Below are 19,108 nucleotides of genomic sequence, written 5' to 3'. Positions count from 1 at the left end.
AGTTTGGCACTTAGAGTCAAAAGAAATTATGTACCCATTCATTACTCTTTGATAATCGTCAAAGCATATCCCATTAATATTATTTCAAGACATTTGTCATATATATTTGCAAATAATGATTGATTGTTCTGAAAACGTTAATCATTATTTCTTCTTTTTTCAGATTAATTCCGCATATAATGTAGTTCAATGCAATTTAAGGAAGAACTGCGTTAAAAATGAAATGTCAGTTAACTTGAAGAGATTTTGCCATGAGACTCGCCTTCTCAATATTCACCGAAGAACTGGGATTTCTGTTAAACATCTCGAAAAGAAAAAGAAAAGAAACTGGTACTTTTAGTCTTCTTCTTCCTAACATGGATTTTTGGCAAGGTTCCGGTCTCATGCCATCTCTTTCTTGGTTCTCCGAGAAAGTCTTATGTAGTAATTAATTGGTTTTATATTCAGGGATTGTAAAATTTCTTCATTTGTTTTATGGTCCCACTGTATATCCAGCTGTTTTTCTGAGAAATTTCCCTTCTGCTGTTTAAATTCGTTTTTCATCTTTTCTTTTTATGGTCCATGTTTCGCTTCCGTTTAGTAGAATTGGTTTTGAAAAGACATTATATAGTCTGATTGGTATCTCTAATTTCGTCAAAAAATTTAAGGATTTTGAGATACTTCTAAAAACGTCTGAGTTTTTATATTCATATACTATTTGCATCGTTAGTGTTTAATTTGCCGTAATTTGCACTGTAACAGCAAATCTTTATACGAACTTATTCAGATGAATGTGAGTTAGCCGACCTCATATGGTGGTAGTAGCGTTTTCTTTGGTGCTGTACCTCTCATGTCGGCCTCACATATGGGCCGTTGTATCATCATGCGCTAAGTAAATAAATAAATAATTAAACAGTAAATAAGTCCTCCCAAGGTAAATTTGCCGGTTGCAGTCATGAATATAAAGAAATTTTATGATACTGCGAAAATAACCTAAAGACAGCTTAAAAGAATTTACAGAATACATACCAATATAATTTTTATTGACTGATAGATGACATGCAGAAAAATCAGGAAGCATTGTTATTTCTTTTCATAAATAACAGTGTTTATTACCACGTATCTAATTAGTTTAAAATGATGTTCACAATTAACTAGATTACCAGCGTGGTATGTGTACACTACCTACTGAAAATTATTCAAGGAATCAAATAGCTGCTTCATTTTAAGATAAGAAGTTAATCGTTTAAAGTTATTAGAAATATAGAATTGGTGAAGTAATATTTATTGAATATTATGTCGAAACAACACTTAAACTACATTTAAGTGTTGTTTCCCTCATATTTTGCATACTCATTACAAAAACTACATCAATAACTGTCATATTCAGGTGTTTTTTCGTAGTACAAATTATATTTACCTTAGGAGAAAGATTTATAAGAGACAACCTCGAAAATTAGTACCTTTTGACTTCATAGTTTTTGTTCTCTAACTAAAAAGCAATTCCTTTTAGCAAAACTTGGTCACAAACAGTACTAATACATTGAAGTTCACCAGTGTCGCCAACTCTATTCTTGAGAGACACTTGTGACATGAAATTAAGAATTATCAACACGTTAGCACAAGAATATTTTAATAATTGCCAAATATTTCACTCTGAAATCAACAGACTATCATCAGTGACTTGATAGGAACAGTTTTTACAAGGTGGAATACCAACAATGGATCATTAAAAAGTAGAACGAGCCGCGTTCCTTAGATTAGTAGGTTGTAATGAGATATTTTTTAATTTGGTTTTATGGTCTACCAAAAATTCACAAGACAGACATTATTTCTCTTTGTCCTATATTTGACTGTATTGATTGACCTACTTACCGCATAGCCAAATATTTAGCGAAATTCTTGAAATCGCATATAGGCAAATCACGCTCCTTTTTGAAAAACTCTTCTGATTTCTTAAACAAATTAAAAAATGTCTAATTACTGATCTTATGGTGAGCTTCGATGTAGAATCTCTATTCACGAATGTACCTCTCAAAGAGACTTTACATTTACTTCTTCTCACAAGATATCGTAAAATTATTCGATTTCGTGATGCACTCTGGATATTTTTTGTGTCAAAACAAATTCTAAAACCAAGTAGAAGGAACGGCCATGGGAAGTCCACTTTCACCTGCTCTAGCCAACTTTTATTTGGAGCATCTAGAAGACATCCTTTTTTCATCTATATACCCTCAACCTTCCTTTTGGGTTAGATATATAGACGACATCTTTTCAGTGTGGTCTCACAACAGAGATTCCTTACCTTCCTTTTTAGCCAAAATCAATTCGTTACACCCTCGTATCAAGTTTACCATGGAGATTGAAAAAGACCACGAGTTATCCTTTTAGACATCCTTCTCATTCGCTCACCTTCAGGTATTCTGACAACCATAACAGTTTGCAAAAAACCCACTTTTACTGTACGTTACATTCTCAAAATCTGCTCATCATCCTTATCAAAAAACAGGAATCATAAAATGTTTAATTCGACGAGCTAGAACTAATTGCTCAACTCCCCACGAATTACAGAAAGAACTTTCCACTATCAAACATTACATGAAATTTAATGGCTTCTCCGAAAAGACTACACAACATTTGTTCGATTCCTATAATTCAATCCAGAACAACAAAGAATCAATACGTCGAGTTCCAATTCCATATGTATTTCTGGAATTTCAGAACCAATTTCAAGAATTCTGAAGAAATATGATTTAACAGCCACTTATATCCCTATTAACAAAATATCCACCTGTTTCTCCTCTTTTAAAGATAAACGCTCAACTATGTCGCTGCCTGGTGTATATATATCGAGTTCCGTTTGACTGCAATCTGTCGTACTTTGGACAAACCGGACGCTCTATAGAAAAAAGAATACAAGAACATCAATCGTACATTCTTCACAACAAATCCGATGAGTCTGGATTGGCGCAACACGGGATAGAGACAGGCCACACGATTCTTTGGTCCAGGACTCGCCTACTACACAGATGTCGCTATAAAGTCGAACGCCTGTTCAAAGAGAGTGCTGAGACCTTACTTTAACGCCCTAACTTGAATCGAAATGATTGCCTATCCTTGTCAAAAATATGGGAAAGTTTAATCCGGATAACACACAGTTTTTTTTTTTTTTTCAATTGAGATTTTCTAATTCTTACATTAGTCTAACGTTATCTGTAATTGAATTAAGATTGTTGTATGAAATTATGAATTGATACCTATAATTTATTCATCATTCTGATGAAATTTATCTCTCTTTAGTGCTTAGCAATGTAACATCACCCGGCTGGTTCTACTTTTGAATGATCAGTTGTTTGTATTCCATCTTGCAAGAACTGTTCCTATCAAGCCACTGAGGATAGTCTGTTAATTTCAGAACTGAAATATTTGGCAAACATTAAAAATATTCTTGTACTAACGTGTTGATAATTAATCGTTAACGCTGGCCAGGAAGTACGCTTTATATAATAGAAAAAAAATAGCTATTTGATGGACATGTGTCGCTTACTTTGAGTGAGGTACTAACATACTGCCTAGTGTGTAACTTCTACGTATCTCGCGAAACAATCTGTCCCCCCCCCTTAAATTAACATGTTTGCTTATATCTTAACAAAACAAATAATAGGTAAGGTAAGGTAAAAATTCCAAACATTTTGACATGATTTGTTTGTTTTGCTAAACGAAAAAGGTATAATAACTATTTTGCTATTAACTATTGTGAAAAAGAGGTATATAAAAGTTTTACATTTCAAATCTTTTAAGAAAATCCTGGAGGTGAGGAGATCCATGTAACCAGCGCCGATGGGGGGGGGGGGGGACTAGTACAAATTACTAGTCTTAAGGGTTCTCTTCTGGTCTTAAGAAAAGCCAGCCTTGGCTTTTCTTAACATATTTAGCTCAACACATTTAACTTAACACATTTGGCTTTCTGGCCAAATATATATAATTAAAATTGAGAACTTCATATATATATATATATATATATATATATATATATATATATATATATATATATATATATATATATATATATATATATATATATATATATATATATATGAAGTTCTCAATTTTAATTTACTATGGACTTTACGAAATTTTGCTATATTTCATATATTTTATATTGCTTAATACCACTATGTATCTACTGTGAACTTACCTTTGGAGTCCTTGAATCAAAAAACGTTCTGATGACAGGAGAAAGACTCCAAGGATCAATGATCTAGAACATAAATAAGTAATTATTAATTAAAGCATAATGTCAATTACTCATATATAATCTAAATATCAATTAATTGTGTTTCCCACGCAATACTCATGTACCAGAGTTTCTGCAATCTCTCTCGCTCCACACACACACAAACACACACACACACACACACACACACACACACACATACATACACACACATTGACAAGCCGGAAATTTGAGGCAAAGGAAAAATCAGGTATCTTTCAAAATCAAAAATCTTACCTATAGAATTTCATTCTGACTTAACACAGGTATCTAAGCAGATGGTAGCTTGAAACTGGTGGTTTTAAGAGTGTTATATGCAGATAGGATAGTCTGACATGCGATTTTGTTTAATCGAATAGCTTTAGGTTATTCCTCTGATAACCAAATGTCACCTCTTGATCACGATAATGAGGTAACATTTGGTGCTGTTCTCAGGAATATCGCTCTAGGTTATTTTTTATTATTCAACAGATATTCAAACTAGAAAAACAACTTTTTAGTTTGTTTGTTTTTATTGAAAATTCTTGATAAATGTAATGGCACCTGAACTGAATATATTTTGTGTTGTACAGATTCAGTTCATAAAAAGGATATGTGTGTCGAGAGAGAGAGAGAGAGACAAATATATATATATGTGCGTGGCGCCATCTTTCGGATAACTTTCGTACTGACGACTCTCATGTACAAAGTTTGAATGAAGAAAATAGCTTATCCTCTCTATAGTTTATCCTGTCCTGGGTAAGTTATAGAGTTCAGCAGAGCAAATACAGTTTCCTTCAAAGTGTCGAAATACAAGGACTTACAAGCATTCGCAGATTTGCTCTTTCTTCGTAAGTATTAAAGTTAAAAAAAATCTTTTCTGTTTAACTGTGATCATTTACAATGCATTAAAATCACGTGACAATGCAAAGCTATTTCCTACATTATCACATCTTTCCGCAATGGCAGATGATAGCTTGCCTGAGAACACAAACGGCTGCTGAGGCCGAAAGATGGTGAATTCGCATTGGAAAATTACGACTACCTACCTCTAACAACACCCAGTCCTGATTGGTCACTAGAGATTACTACCTATTTAGTCCTTTTAGGAAGCGCTTTGGTGATCTCGGGGTTTAAAATAAATTTTGCAGTTCAGTGGGCTGTTCAACAACGTTTGAATTAGCGAGTTCATACCACGCTTGCAATATCGGCTCACTAACATCACACCGTGACTAACATCACAAACGTACAGTAACTAAAGTGAAACAAAAAGCGTATGTTTTTATAGTGTTTTATCTGATACAAATTTTTTTTTTCGAATATGTAGGTAATACAAGTAATTTAAGTAATTTTCGAATATATAACACAACAACTTAAACAAAGAAGAAGAAGAAGAAAAAAGAAATAGAAATAGAAAATTTGATCATAAAAGAAACGAGGAGATTAAAATACTTAAAACGAAAATCAAGAAAAGAAAAAAAAAACAAATACCCAGAACTGAATATAGTATGTAAACAAAATGGCAAATGCCGTAAAACAAATATTAAATTATAAATCATAAGGAAAGAAAAAAAAACAGGAGAGAGGCTTCATAAACGGTTGTTGGATTAACGAAAGAGATGAAAAAGGTGACGTATTTTGTGGCGTCATGCTGATAATGGAGTAGCATCATCAGCATAACTCTGCAGTCAGCTATTAAGATTTAAGAATAATATTCCGTTTTGATATAAAGGGTGTCGTTGTAATGGTTTATGTTAGGTGGGAAAAAATGGAGATAGAAACATTGGTTTGCAACGACCTTCTGCTCTTACTTCAAATTAAAAATAAAACTCCCCCCCCTTCTGAGATCAACCATATCTAGAAAAACGATTAAGTCATCTTTTTTGGACATTTTATCTACAGAAAATTAAGTCAGTCACTCTTCGAATGATATAAAAGTAAAAATAATATTAATAAATCTGTGATCAAAGTTATTTTATTTGATCAGAGACTAAGCAAATAAAATTTAATTATTTTTGATGTTTTCTAAATCTTCTTTGGCTTCATAGAATTTTTGGGAAGATGTTTCCCTTATGGTTTCCTTTCTATAACTAATATATTAACCATGTGCTGTTTTTTTTTTTTTTTGAATGATTTAAGAGTTCTAAAGACAATCAGAAGAACACCACGTGCTAAGACAGGATATCTTTTCACGTTTTCGAAATAAAGCCAACATAACGATACTTAAAGTTGTTAAAACGTGTTAGGAGAAGACAGAACATTTGGGAGTTATTATCACTATTAAGAGTATTCACGTGAAAGTCGCCACGTAACTAACATACGTGATACCTAAAATTATAACCATAAAGGAAGAAATAAAAATAACAGAAAAATATATAAGTCATAGAGTAACATACCGTACAAGGAATCATCAATATCCTCGGTATACGGACCTTTTGTTTTCCCTTGAGATGTCTACTTCTTCTTAAAAATGACATTTTACCTTTTGGGTCGATAGTTTTCATCAACAGAGAAGATCAAGGCGACTTCAACAAATGGCATTCGATAGATGGCAAAAGAGTAGTCTCCAAAATTGTTTTTAGGTCATCAACCTGCATTACACGAAATCTGTACATGTGCCGGAAGCCATAAAGAAGATGGCGGTGTCGCTACACATTAACGACTGATCCTTATTCTCTCCCACTCCCTAAAAAAAATTCCCTGACACTTTGACTGGTTATTACTGTAGCTATGTTTTGAATTACGTCACGAAATGAAATTACAAAAAGAAAATACATTATTTTCAAACTATAGTTATTTCTCTCTTCACCTATTTAAAAAGATATCTTCTAATAATTGCAAAGTGTTTCTAAGGATGGATTTAAATATTTAAACGTCTTATTTAAGAAAATAAATACATTCTTTGAAGTTTTGTTAATATATTTTATAGAAAGTACAGCTTAATCTATAGAAGGCTCTCGGCTTACCCCGTCAAGGTACTATACAAAATGCGTGAGAAAGCATTTATGAAAAAAATTGAACAACTATGGTACAAGTTATCCTTTTAAATACGACACAGTTGTAAGTTATTATACTGCCTTTAAATATTGGAATCCTGTCGGCAATTTAAAGAAAAAATAAAGAAGTAAAAATGGAAAAAAAAAAAGTTTGAAATGCAAAATATCTAATAGAAATATCCAAGTATTTTTGAAGAGACTATAAATAGCTCATTTAATAGAACAGTTATAAAAATTGGTAATTTTAGTGGTCGTAGCAAACATTAAATCATTAACTGCGTGATCAAAGGATAAAATCCACATAATTTATTATAGTTTTTACAACACTTAGTTAAGTGATCTGAAATTAAGCCTTGCGACTAGAACACATCAATAATGAATGAAGTAGTTAGAGGATTCATCCATTAATTTTTGTTTTTTTCTTAATTAATTTATGACGTGACCCATTTTCGTGTTAAACTGCCTAAGTTGTAGCTCTTCAAATTTAGTTCGGCGCACAACACGATTGCTATAGTAACACTGAATCAACACAACAAAGCGTTATGATAAATAACCTATTTAGTGATGTATAACGTTGCTTCTATTGGGTGTAATATATCATTATAAAAGACAATTTACTAAAAATAAATCCGTGTTTTCATCACCATTCATACGGTGTAGACAAAATAAACTGTCGTCTGCTATTCGGGCTGCTTTTATTCCTTGTGTGGTAATTTTCATTTCAGTGCAGACGACAATATAATTCCAACCTAACTAAAAGTAAAATAGCACACACAGATATTTATTTCGAAATCATAACTTTAAATATCTAACTTAGTATATTAATGACAGTCAATATATATATATAATAAAATAAACAATAATATTAACTATTGCTTCCCGCCCTCTAGAAAGTGTCGTATTTTCCTTTAGAGGGCGCCCCACAGAAGATTGAATGATTTAAAATATAGAAAAATACACTGGTTCAACAGTTTATGATACATATTGGCGGTTAATTTTCCAATCTGGGAATGTTAATATTAAGTAATATGTTCTTATTACTTGAATAAATTTATGGGTTCAATTATCTTTAATTCTTTACGTAATTGAAGTCAATAGCTAATTTTTTTTAAAGAGAAAAGACAATAACATACACCGATGTCTGATGGCGAAATAGAAATTGATAAAAAATATTAAAGCACTAACGTTCTATGTGTAAGCATTAAGTATTATTTATTTCTAAGATTTTTAATGAAATTTTCAAGTGATTTTCCTCTCTATATTGAGTTAACCGATTTTAAATGTGAAACTCGAACTCCCCTTCCTAAACAGACGAAATATTTTTCATCTTCTCTGACAGCTCCAAGAGATATATCTCGCCTTCAATTCGCCCTTGGTCATCATTGGCAGACCACAGGCAGTCTAGGAATGAAATACTGAAGAAGAAAAATAAAAAAAATAAAAAATTTCATATTATGCGAGCATTTCTTTTGATGCATACTATAATTAAATATGTACATGGAAGTTAAAAGTTCTCTCGGTTCATTTATTTCTCTTTTTTATTAAAGGATCCTGACTATTTTTAATTCGTCAGTCTACGAGCGTAAAATTATCTCCAGGAAGCTAGAGGGCGCAACAACAAATATTGTAAGGAAGCAGAAATAGAAATTTAATATGTGCTTCGCTAGATAGATTCACTGGAGTTGATTGTTGACTAGTGGAATCAGCTCAGCTTCGTCTGATAGAAATTACTGGAAACTTTTTTTCCCCCTTTCTTGGCGCATTTTAGATTAACGGGAGAAAAGAAGAAAAGAAAACCGTCACATTCTACTCTCAAGTTGGAATATTAAAAGAAGAAATAAGAAAATATTAAAAAATGAAGACCGACTGATCTGTTCCGAGTTTCATACTAGTACTTTTTTAATCAGGAAATATAATTTCTTTAGACACAGATAAAATTCACTTCCGGTTTATTAAATACAGTCAACAACAATTATATAACAATTCTTAGCATATGTTAATAATAACATATAATCGCTTTTTTTTAATGAAAGTTGTTTTAATAATATTTTGAAATTTCTTGAACTGTCGAAATATCAATAAAGATAAATTCATAAATAGAAAAAGATAAATAAATAAATCATTAAAACATGATTTTATTTTTTAACTATCTCCACTTTTGTACTCTTTGTCATAGATATATGGTATGTTTCGTTAATTTTAGAAAATATTTTAAACTACCGAGGTGTTTCTAAAAATAAAGTAATAACAAGTCTCACGTGAACATATATCGTTTACAATAAGATAGCATGCGATACTGTCTTATAGTCAAGACTCAAGATATCTGACAATTGGAAACACGATACGTAGATATACGCATGATGATCAGATTTCTGCATGTACTAGAGTGTAGCAGAAGTTGGTCGTCAGTTGGTTAGAATGTAGGGGACAAACTGATATCATGTCACGGAAATAGACTCGATACAAAGCCTATGCTAAAGGTAGACCAGATGTCGAACACTACCCAAGCACGTCCATTACGAGAATGCTTATTGCGCAGATGGCTTGATCGGAAAAGGCAGATGCATTAAGCTAGCTCAGTAACATTATCTTGCTCAATAGTTTAACACCTGACTGGGCAGTACGCACGGCATTATTCACCGTTTTGATTACAGAAAGGATTATATACTCTGGGCCCTAATGTAATTCTAGATTAACAACAGCATAATTGTCAGTTTGAAGTTGCTCTAGTGCTCAGAATGCATAATCATATCCACAGTTTAGAGTTGCTCCGCTTCTAATTTTACATCCAGTGATTGCATCAATTTGAATCCCCCCCCCATTCCCAGAAAGAGTACTTGGCTTGCAAGAGATGTAGTTAAAGACATTGAAGATTTCTTCTATACCAAAATATACTTTGGTAGGTCACATGAATATACCTTATTTATTTATTTTGAAACGCTCATTTCTATTATAAAATGGTGAATTATAGGTTTGAAGTAAAACATAAGAGACATACATTGTACTTTTCGGAAAAAATAAAATATATATATATATATATATATAGGAGATGGTAGTATGGAAAGAAGGCTGTAACGCGGATTCGATCAAATGCCTTTGAAATATCAAGACTCACCACATACTTATAGATGTACAACAATGGGACGATAGTTTGATGGCTGATTTTTATCTCCCTTTTTTAGGAACAGGCTGAACAAAGGCTTTCTTCCATGGTGTTGGATAGATGTTTAGATGAACAGGGCATCTTGCGGAGGCGATGCAAGATGCGTGTTAATACTGGAGCACGTTCCTAGTGCTACTGGAGGGGTACCATCTGGACCTGAGGACTTATTAGTATCAAGACTGTTGAGTATATTTCTGATATTCTTTTTTTCGAAAGATTACAGGAGACATACGCAGGGTGGTTTGTGGAATAGGGGAGATTTGTTTTGGTAGTCTGCAAAAAGTTAGAGGAGAAGACTGATCTTAAGAAGTCTCAATATTGTCATTTTTCCATCAAGATAAGAGAAAGGGAGACAAAGGTCGAAACACAGTAGAGCAGAAATCTTGCCCAACCCAACAGATTTGTCACGAAATCAAAAGGCTTTACTGCCAGTTAAGAGGGATCAGCTTAGTACATTTGGCCCTTTCAGGTTTAGATGGTGATTTTTTTTTCAGTTGTTATGAGCCGTTTTGTAAGTTGAGTGAAAGGCCCTAGTCTTTAATTTAAACATTTGAATGTATGATACATTTTTAACTTGCGCTGATTTGTTGGTAAACCAAGACCCAGATAAGGATCGGGGTTTTTAGTGGAATGAGAAATAAAAGCACTCATACTAGAAAGAATAATTTTTAGACCAGAGCAAATGCTTAGATAAGGAGACTAGAAGCAATAATCAGACCATGGAAAAGAGACAGAAAAATCTCCAAGGTTGACGCAATTGGCACCATTGTAATACAACAGGATATCAAGCTGAGATTAACTGGAAAATTTGTAGGAAAAGAAACATGAACAATGCTACGGTCAGTTTTCAAGAGGAAAGCTAACGTCATCAATATATTTGGAGGAGGTTAAGAAAAGGATGTTGATAGAATGATGCGGATTATCTGGAATTCTGCTAGGTAGGTTAACAATTTGGGTTGATCATTATTGACAGCAGACAATTCAGCCTCTCTTCTAGCTTCGAGTGTGAAGTTGAAGAAGAGCAGCCTGTCGGAACTGTGTACATTGAAATTCCCAGGGAAGATTATATCACTGTCTGGATAATTAGACTGCATGTGATCAGCTACTTTCAGAAAAAGATAATCAGATTAGGTCAGTATAAATATTGAGAGAGAGAGTAGTAAAGGCAGCAAATGAAGGCAACAAAATGAGGTAAGGAAACCCCTTATACGAACTCATCGACTTATATGTTTTGAGTCAAAGCAGACAAGTAGAAGAGTTCGTATAATCTTCGGCACAGAATATCAAACTTGACGAAAGCGTATGTTCCACCTTCTTACAGAAGACATCATGCATGATACACTTTGGAAAGTTTAGGTGATCTGTAGGTTCGGTGATGAATGAGAGCTTGGGATTGGATGTCTGTAAGTGGTGATGCATATCGTTAATGTTGGTATTAGGTCTGGGATGTTGGTAATTCATGTTACCAACAATTTCGGTCCGGTGTACTATCTGGTAGCCGGCTTTCGGTTGCCGCTTTACTACTGCACCCTCAAATGGAAGAATAGTAGAGAGCATGCTCAGCATGGTCACCACCTGAACTGCATGTAAGAAGGTAGGGAACAGAAACCGGAAATCCTACTATAAAGATGAAACATGACTAGCCACTTCACGCCCTCTAGTAAGCAGGACGATAGAGATGAGTCATCTACCACCTAGCGGACTAGTTGGCATTTCCTGAAACTAGAAAAGGCATGCTTTTAAGGCCGCAAATCATAAATCTAGCTATGTGTATGGCTAGATATTGAGCATCAACATTTCATTGATCACCCACGAAACAAACTATCTTGTCTAAAATAAACTGTCAAATGAAACTTTTTCATGGGTATGTTAATACAATTACTATAACGTTTTCAGCAAGCACTGCATTGTTAATCGTAATTTTGTTCTTCATTCAGTATATCTATGGCAACTGAATTTGCTAACTATGACAAAACAATTTCTTAGCAATATGTCATTTGCCTTTATTGTAAGTCGAAACATCTTTGCCGTTTAAGACTTTTGGATGATTTATCACTTCAGGAAATGATAAATATTGATATCCGTCTGCAAAAAGCTATTTACTCTTCATGATCACTAGTGATGAAAACTAATTCAGGGCCTAAATTGATTATTGTCATAAAAAGTGACGCAACTTCAGACGACGTTATTTTAAAGAAAAAAAAACACACCGTAACTCAACTTTTTTTTCTAACATCGTAGTCTTCAATTTTGAAAGATACTGCTCCATTATTGTTTGACTCTCTGAAATAATTTATCATTATAATCCTTCAACCATTTCCGTTCCTGTAAGAAGATGGCTGTACATGAAATTTCTCGTTGTTATTACAGATGTCAGGTATTTACAGTGTCTGCTTGTAAATCTATCATTTGAATTGATATGCTCAAGGTCAATCTTGCCAACACTGTCTATTAATAATACTATATTTAGTACGGTTTATAATAACCCATGGTTGACTGAGAGCCTTAAGTTAATCTCCAGTCTACAGTCAAATGATATTCTGTGGACATGGCAGTGATCGGTATCTTTATTCATTAATATTCATTTTAACATTCTCTCTAACTTTTAACATTAAATGAGTTTATAAATGCTGAGCATGAAAATATCAAGGCTGTTTGTGTTCTTTATTTAGAAAAAAAAAATTTCCAATTTCTTAATATTTAAAAATATCTTTTGTACTTTTACATCTGAAGATTTCAAGTTATATATATATATATATAATTTCTACATAATTAAACAACTTTGATGACCCTTAAAACTTATGTAAAGTTAAGAAATTAATTATATTTTAAGTCATTTAGAATTCTTAAAGCAGTATAAAATAATTATCTTTCAATTAAACAGGAGAGTTGATTAAATATAATAGCCATTTTAATTGTATCCTCACTTCCGGCTTTTCTGCATCAAAGTAAAAATGGCGAATATTAAATGAACAATAATTAATTGAATTCTTAAAACAAAGCATTGACTAAAAAGCCGCCCCACTATCGTCTGTCAAATTAGATTTTATTTGTCTCGCTGTATTTTTCAGTGGCGCTCATAATTTTATTTGAAATTCTTGTTCGCTCCACCTACCAATTCATTAGGACTAACTCTGGCATCAAGACAGACTTTATCTTTATTAGAAGATTCCCTTGAGGCTATGCTAAGACATTTTATGGATCATATCGTGTATACTGCTGAATAAGCGACAATGCAAGAGGTAAACTTTGTTCTTTTTATTGACGTACTTGGAAGATTTTTACGAAAGAAAAAAAAAACACACTTAAAATCTGCTGATTAAAGTGGTGATTATTTCCACTTACTTAATACAGCTTTCTGAGTGCCTGTCGTTTCTATCAAGTTTTGGTCTCTAATAAATTGGTTCGCGCCATTGTTTTATCGTCAAAGAACTATGCTCCGCATACTGCCTTTTCTTTGACTGCCACTACACTTCGGTAAGGCAGTGATAAAATAACCTAGCGACGTCTATTGGAGAGATAAGACGGCATCTTTCATTTCTTCGCATTCCTTGCGAAAACCTCTTAAACCAAATGCATGATCTTACGTGTGCAATCTAATCATATCGTCTTCTTTATTATGGTGAAGCACTCAGAATTATCAGATGTCCAATCGCTGTTGTGCAAGTTTTTATTTTTTGCTATAGATTGCTAAATCTCTCTCTCTCTCTCTCTCTCTCACACACACACACACAGGTGCGCACGACTTTGAAAAGCAATGAGTAGTAAAAAAAAAGTGGGGGGGGGGGGGAATTTTTTTAAATTTTTTAATTTTTAAATAAAATGCAAACGTCTTAAAAATCAATAAATAGTGAAGAAATCAATGAATACTGTAAATTAAATCATTAAATAAATATGTAAATAATGTTCAATTTCTAAAAAAATGGAAATTTAAGCAAAATGAATCTTCGGGAACGACAATATCTGATTGTTTAATAAAAATACATGAAAAACATTGGAAATTAAATAGATATCGTTCATAAATGTCTTATTACAAGATAATCATCTGGAATCTTTTTTTTTTCAAATTGGGTTAGCGGACGTTAATTATGAACTGTTATGAACATTAATTATAATATAATTAATTACGATTGTAATTAATTAAACTTAAAATCTAATGAGTTGATCATGTTATAATTAATAGTTACTATAATTAATGGACTATTAATTGTTGCTTGTTTGAAAAAGAGGTGCTGTTGGGTAGTGTAAAGTCGAAATAGTCAAAAACTTTTCCAACGATCGTTCTACTTCATCAGGACTTTGACCTCTCCGAATTCATTTTTAATTCCTCTGATCTCAGCTTATGATTTTAATAGTTCTATTTCCGCTTCTACTCTTACGTGCATCGATTTTGCTTTTTGAAAATAATAAACCCATGGTATCTACATAAAAAAGATGCTAACAATCAAATCATCTGATTGAATTGGTTTTGAAGCCTTTCCACTGATCACGTGCTTGTAGCCCTTCGGGAGGGGTACGCAGTCTGAGAACAGCAAATTTAAGTCAAGAGGTTTCGATACGAGAACAGTTGCGAAAATAATCTAATAGATCGAGTAAATGGATCTTGACAGTTGTCTAAAATAGGATCTAAATTTGGAGGCCGAAAAAATATCGTAAATTATTGATATCTTGAACAGAAAGATGCTTGGTACGTGAACATGGAAATAGGAGTACACACAAGAGGGAAGTGCGTTGGTACCTCCCGTCGTATAATAACCAACTAATATCATCTATACTTACATTCAGTGTCATCCAATTATTGTTTACTACTGTAATTTGATATTAAAACCTTAAAGCTGAGGCAAACAAAATCAATTAGATATAGAATACACGTACCTGATTCTGATTTTGAAGTACTACATTGTAGAGAATACTTTCAAATCCATACCAGTCATCTTGGTTTTGTTTAAAATATCAGTATTTTTCGCTTTACGTAGTTCTGAATTTGCTAAGATCATCAACAAACAGGGAATGCTTTTTTTTTTTTTTTAAGCTGATGTTGTTATGTCTTGATACAAAATCACTCCAATGATTTTCCAGGATCCAAGTTCAACTGTTTAAGACACTTTAAATCTGGGTTTAATCCGTCTAATTCTGGCTCCGCTTTTTGGGGGTGGGGTGAGGAGAATTCCCTTCTCTAGAAACAGGCCTCATTCCTGAGACTACTACACCCTCCCTAGTTTGCTCTTAAATCATTTTAAAGACGTACCAGTGTTTTACTACGATGAAAAGACCGTTGTCTACCTTTTTGTCAGACTGATTTGTCTTTGTGGGATGACAACGTATGTAACCGGCTGACTCACATATAGTAGAAACAGGATTGATTTTCATTTCACATAACTTTTGAATAGAATCGGACCTAGATTTTTTTCTAATTAAATTGTGAACATCGCATTGTTCTTCAATCTGCTATGAAAGCGCTGTATTAAACTTCAAAACTATTAAACATTCCCACATGGTTGTTAAGAACGTCTCTAAACATTGGAACGAGGGCAATTAGCAATGCTTTTCCTGTATTGAATTAAAATTGGGAAGTTGGACCCCGGCATTAGTATTATTACTATTTTCCCCTATAGACATTTTAAGAACACTTTAGTCTTCGAAGGTATTTAGATATGTGGACCCTATATTTATGATTGTTTTATGACATTGTTAATATCGTAAATAAAATTTCTCTGCAATAATATTTAACGGATGTAGAACTTAATTATAGTGGAGGGGACGCTTCTATAGCGCAATCATCGAGCATGCTCTATGGAACGATTTGCTTAGTTCGAATCATGTCTAGTATGTGAGAAATCTTTATAGCTCTTCTAGCAGAAGATGAATTAGCCGGCCTCACACAGGTGACAGGGTTCTTCCTTCCCGAAACTCGAATTTTTCAACCATTAGAACAACCAAACCATGTAATAAACCATAAAACGAAAAATATGGGACCAAATAAATAAGAATCAACTTCCTGGTGGAGACCTGAAGTAGCTTGATATACTTCTGTGCTGAAAAGATACCAAATTAGCAACGCTCATCTGGCACACGGTATCCATGTTTAAATGGAGGTTAAATCCTCCGGATGAGCGACCCCCAGGATCAAATATTCAGCATTGTTCCCCTTAATAACAGGCTCACCCTGCCACTGAGAACCGGTTGGCTCTACACCGTGACAGGCTCCCCCCCACCGAGCAGAGCCTCTTATTTGCTCATCTAAGGGGTAACAGCAACAGCCATGTCTCAGTTATCTTCACAGGCAACAGCAATGCCATTCATTACCCCCATACTTTGGGTGACAGCAACATCCAAGCCCAGTTAAAACTTCATGGGCTACATACAGCATTGGCATTCATTACTCAAACTCACGGTAACTTAGTAAAGGGCGAAAAATCACGCTCCAGGCATTAGGAACAAATTGTCCTTATAAGGACTGGCTTAAAGGGGCGAAGCAAGATTTGCTTTCGTCATCCCCGTTATCTGTAGAGGACAGTGTAGAGAGAAGGTGTTATTGAGCTATTAATGCTGATCATGGCAGGAGGGTAACAGCAATAGCCGAGCCTCAGTTAGAACTTCATTGGCTACTGCATTGCCATCCATTACCCTCTAAGAGTATTAATCACCGCATCTTGCGGTCGATCTTCATCTCTCCCGATCCCCCTCCCCCGAACAAATTGTCCTTATAAGTAAGGACTGGCTTGAAGGGGTGAAGCAGAATGCTTTTCATCTTCCCCGTTATCTGTAGAGGACAGTGTAGGGATAAGGTGTTATTGAGCTAATAAAGCTCTGATCATAGCAGGAGGATAACAGCAATAGCCGAGCCTCAGTTAGAACTTCATTGGTGATACGTAAGTAAAGCCAATCTCTAAAAATTCGGACGATCCCTAGACCACTCAATAGTGGCCGAAAAACCGTCCATCTCAGCGTTGGCTCCACTCAGTGATGGCCTTCCACCCACACCACCACCGAGCAGAACCGCTCATATTCCGAAGAAAAGCATTCACCGACAAAGCCCCTCAGCGGGCCGTGCCGGAGAACACTTCCCCGGAGACTCAAATTGCTCCCTTAGGGCAAAAACCTTAAGAGAGCGAACTCATAACTCTCGAATGTCAGCGCCCAAGGGGGTAACAGCAACAGCCGAGCCTCAGTTAAACTTCATTGGTACAGCATTGCCATCCATTACCCTCCGAACAAATTATTCTTAAAGTTCTTAAAAGAACTGGGCGATGGACTGAGTCCTTGACTCTTTATCCCGTCAGCTGAATGAATAAAATCTGTGTGAATGGGGTGTTATTGAGCTAAAAGCTCTAGTCATGGCTGGGTAACGGCAATAGCCGAGCCTCAGTTAAAACTTCATTGGGTATAGTATTGCCATTTCTTACCCTGCAAGTCCTAAAAAGGACTCGTGTTAATTTTTTCTTTTTCTTTTTAACCCCCGAACAAATTGTTGAACTTTGAACTTAATTGGTTGATGGACTGAGTCCTTGACGCTTTATCCCTTCATCTGGATTTTTGATTGTGGGTGATGAGATTTTTGTGAGCAATTTACCCGCTCATTGTGAGCATCGAGGCTGTATCAGCTTTCTCTTGCGATGGAGGATTTCGGATTTTTATGTTTGAAAACGATCTGAGGGATTATAGTCCGCTGCCTGTCGAACTAGCTGATTTGGGTGATTATCCCTGATTGTGAAGAATTTCTCCTCAATGCTTGTCATGTAGGTCTTAATATCTGGAAGATTGGCTTCTTGATGTAACTGGATGTTTCTGATGAACCATGGGGCATTAAATTCCATTCTTAGGCATTTATTCTGTATTATCTGAAGTCTGTTGATGTTGCTTTTAGTCGTATGACCCCAGGTTGGAGAGGCGTAAGTTAGTTGCGGTCTGATTACCGATTTGAAAAGGAGGCTCTTGTTGCTTATGCTTAGGAAGCTGTTCCCATTCAAAAGTGGATATAGCTTTGCTATAGTCTGACTTGCCTTAGTGGCAACACTATCCATATGTGACTTGAAGTTTAGACGTCTATCAAGATGAATTCCCAGATATTTGGTAGAATTGTGCCAAGAGATGATTTTACCAAACATTTGTATGCTTGTATTCGGTTCTGCTTTACGTCTGGTGAAAAGTACTGCAGAGCTTTTATTTGGATTAATTGCGATACGCCACTTGGTGTACCAATCCTCCAATTCATTGACTGCTCTCTGCAGCTTGATTGTGGCCAGGTGTGGACGGAGGGATCTGGCTTTAATGATTGTGTCGTCGGCATACACAGCGGTAATAGCTGGAGACAGTTTGGGGAGATCTGCCATGTATATGGAGAAGAGTAGGGGAGACGGCAGAGAGCCTTGAAGGACTCCGGCCGTGATTCCCCTCTCTGTGGATCTGATACCGTTGAGTTTTATTTTAAATTTTCTGTTATTTAGATATGATTTGATAAGTAGAACTAGTGGCAATGGAATACCAACTTTGTGTAGTTTAAAAATTAGTCCATGATGCCACACTCTATCAAATGCCTGAATGATGTCCAGGAAAACTGCGCCAGAGTGTTGGTGCCATTCATACCGTTGGGTATGTTCGATAACTCTGTAAATTTGTAGCGTTGTGGAGTGATATTTCCTAAAGCCGAATTGTTCATCTTGAATGACATGGTTGATATCTGTTGCCTCTTGAACCCATGTGAGAATAGTACTT

At 34.7% G+C, this 19,108-nt stretch overlaps 1 protein-coding gene across 2 annotated transcripts in view; it reads right to left on the bottom strand.

Annotated features, from left to right (window-relative positions):
• The window catches only part of LOC150104883 (UPF0462 protein C4orf33 homolog), a 150,497-nt gene that overhangs the window by 107,683 nt on the left and 23,706 nt on the right, over positions 1-19,108 (bottom strand). The window contains exons 1-2 of one of the 2 annotated variants that reach the window (XM_090395391.1): positions 4,493-4,521; positions 4,178-4,240 (exon numbers count right to left, since the gene is read on the bottom strand). In XM_090395391.1, the coding sequence (XP_090251517.1) occupies positions 4,178-4,240; positions 4,493-4,506 (77 nt within the window). In that variant the 5' untranslated portion in view covers positions 4,507-4,521. Of the gene's footprint in view, positions 1-4,177; positions 4,241-4,492; positions 4,522-19,108 lie in introns of those variants that run through there. The other variant, XM_090395392.1, reaches the window with a different exon arrangement.

Source organism: Typopeltis vanoorti, chromosome 7 (genome assembly GCF_054136105.1).
Source record: "Typopeltis vanoorti isolate ZY-2024b chromosome 7, IOZ_Tvanoo_1.0, whole genome shotgun sequence".
Classification (NCBI taxonomy): Eukaryota; Metazoa; Arthropoda; class Arachnida; order Uropygi; family Thelyphonidae; genus Typopeltis; species Typopeltis vanoorti.
This window is presented reverse-complemented; position numbering and strand designations above follow the sequence as displayed.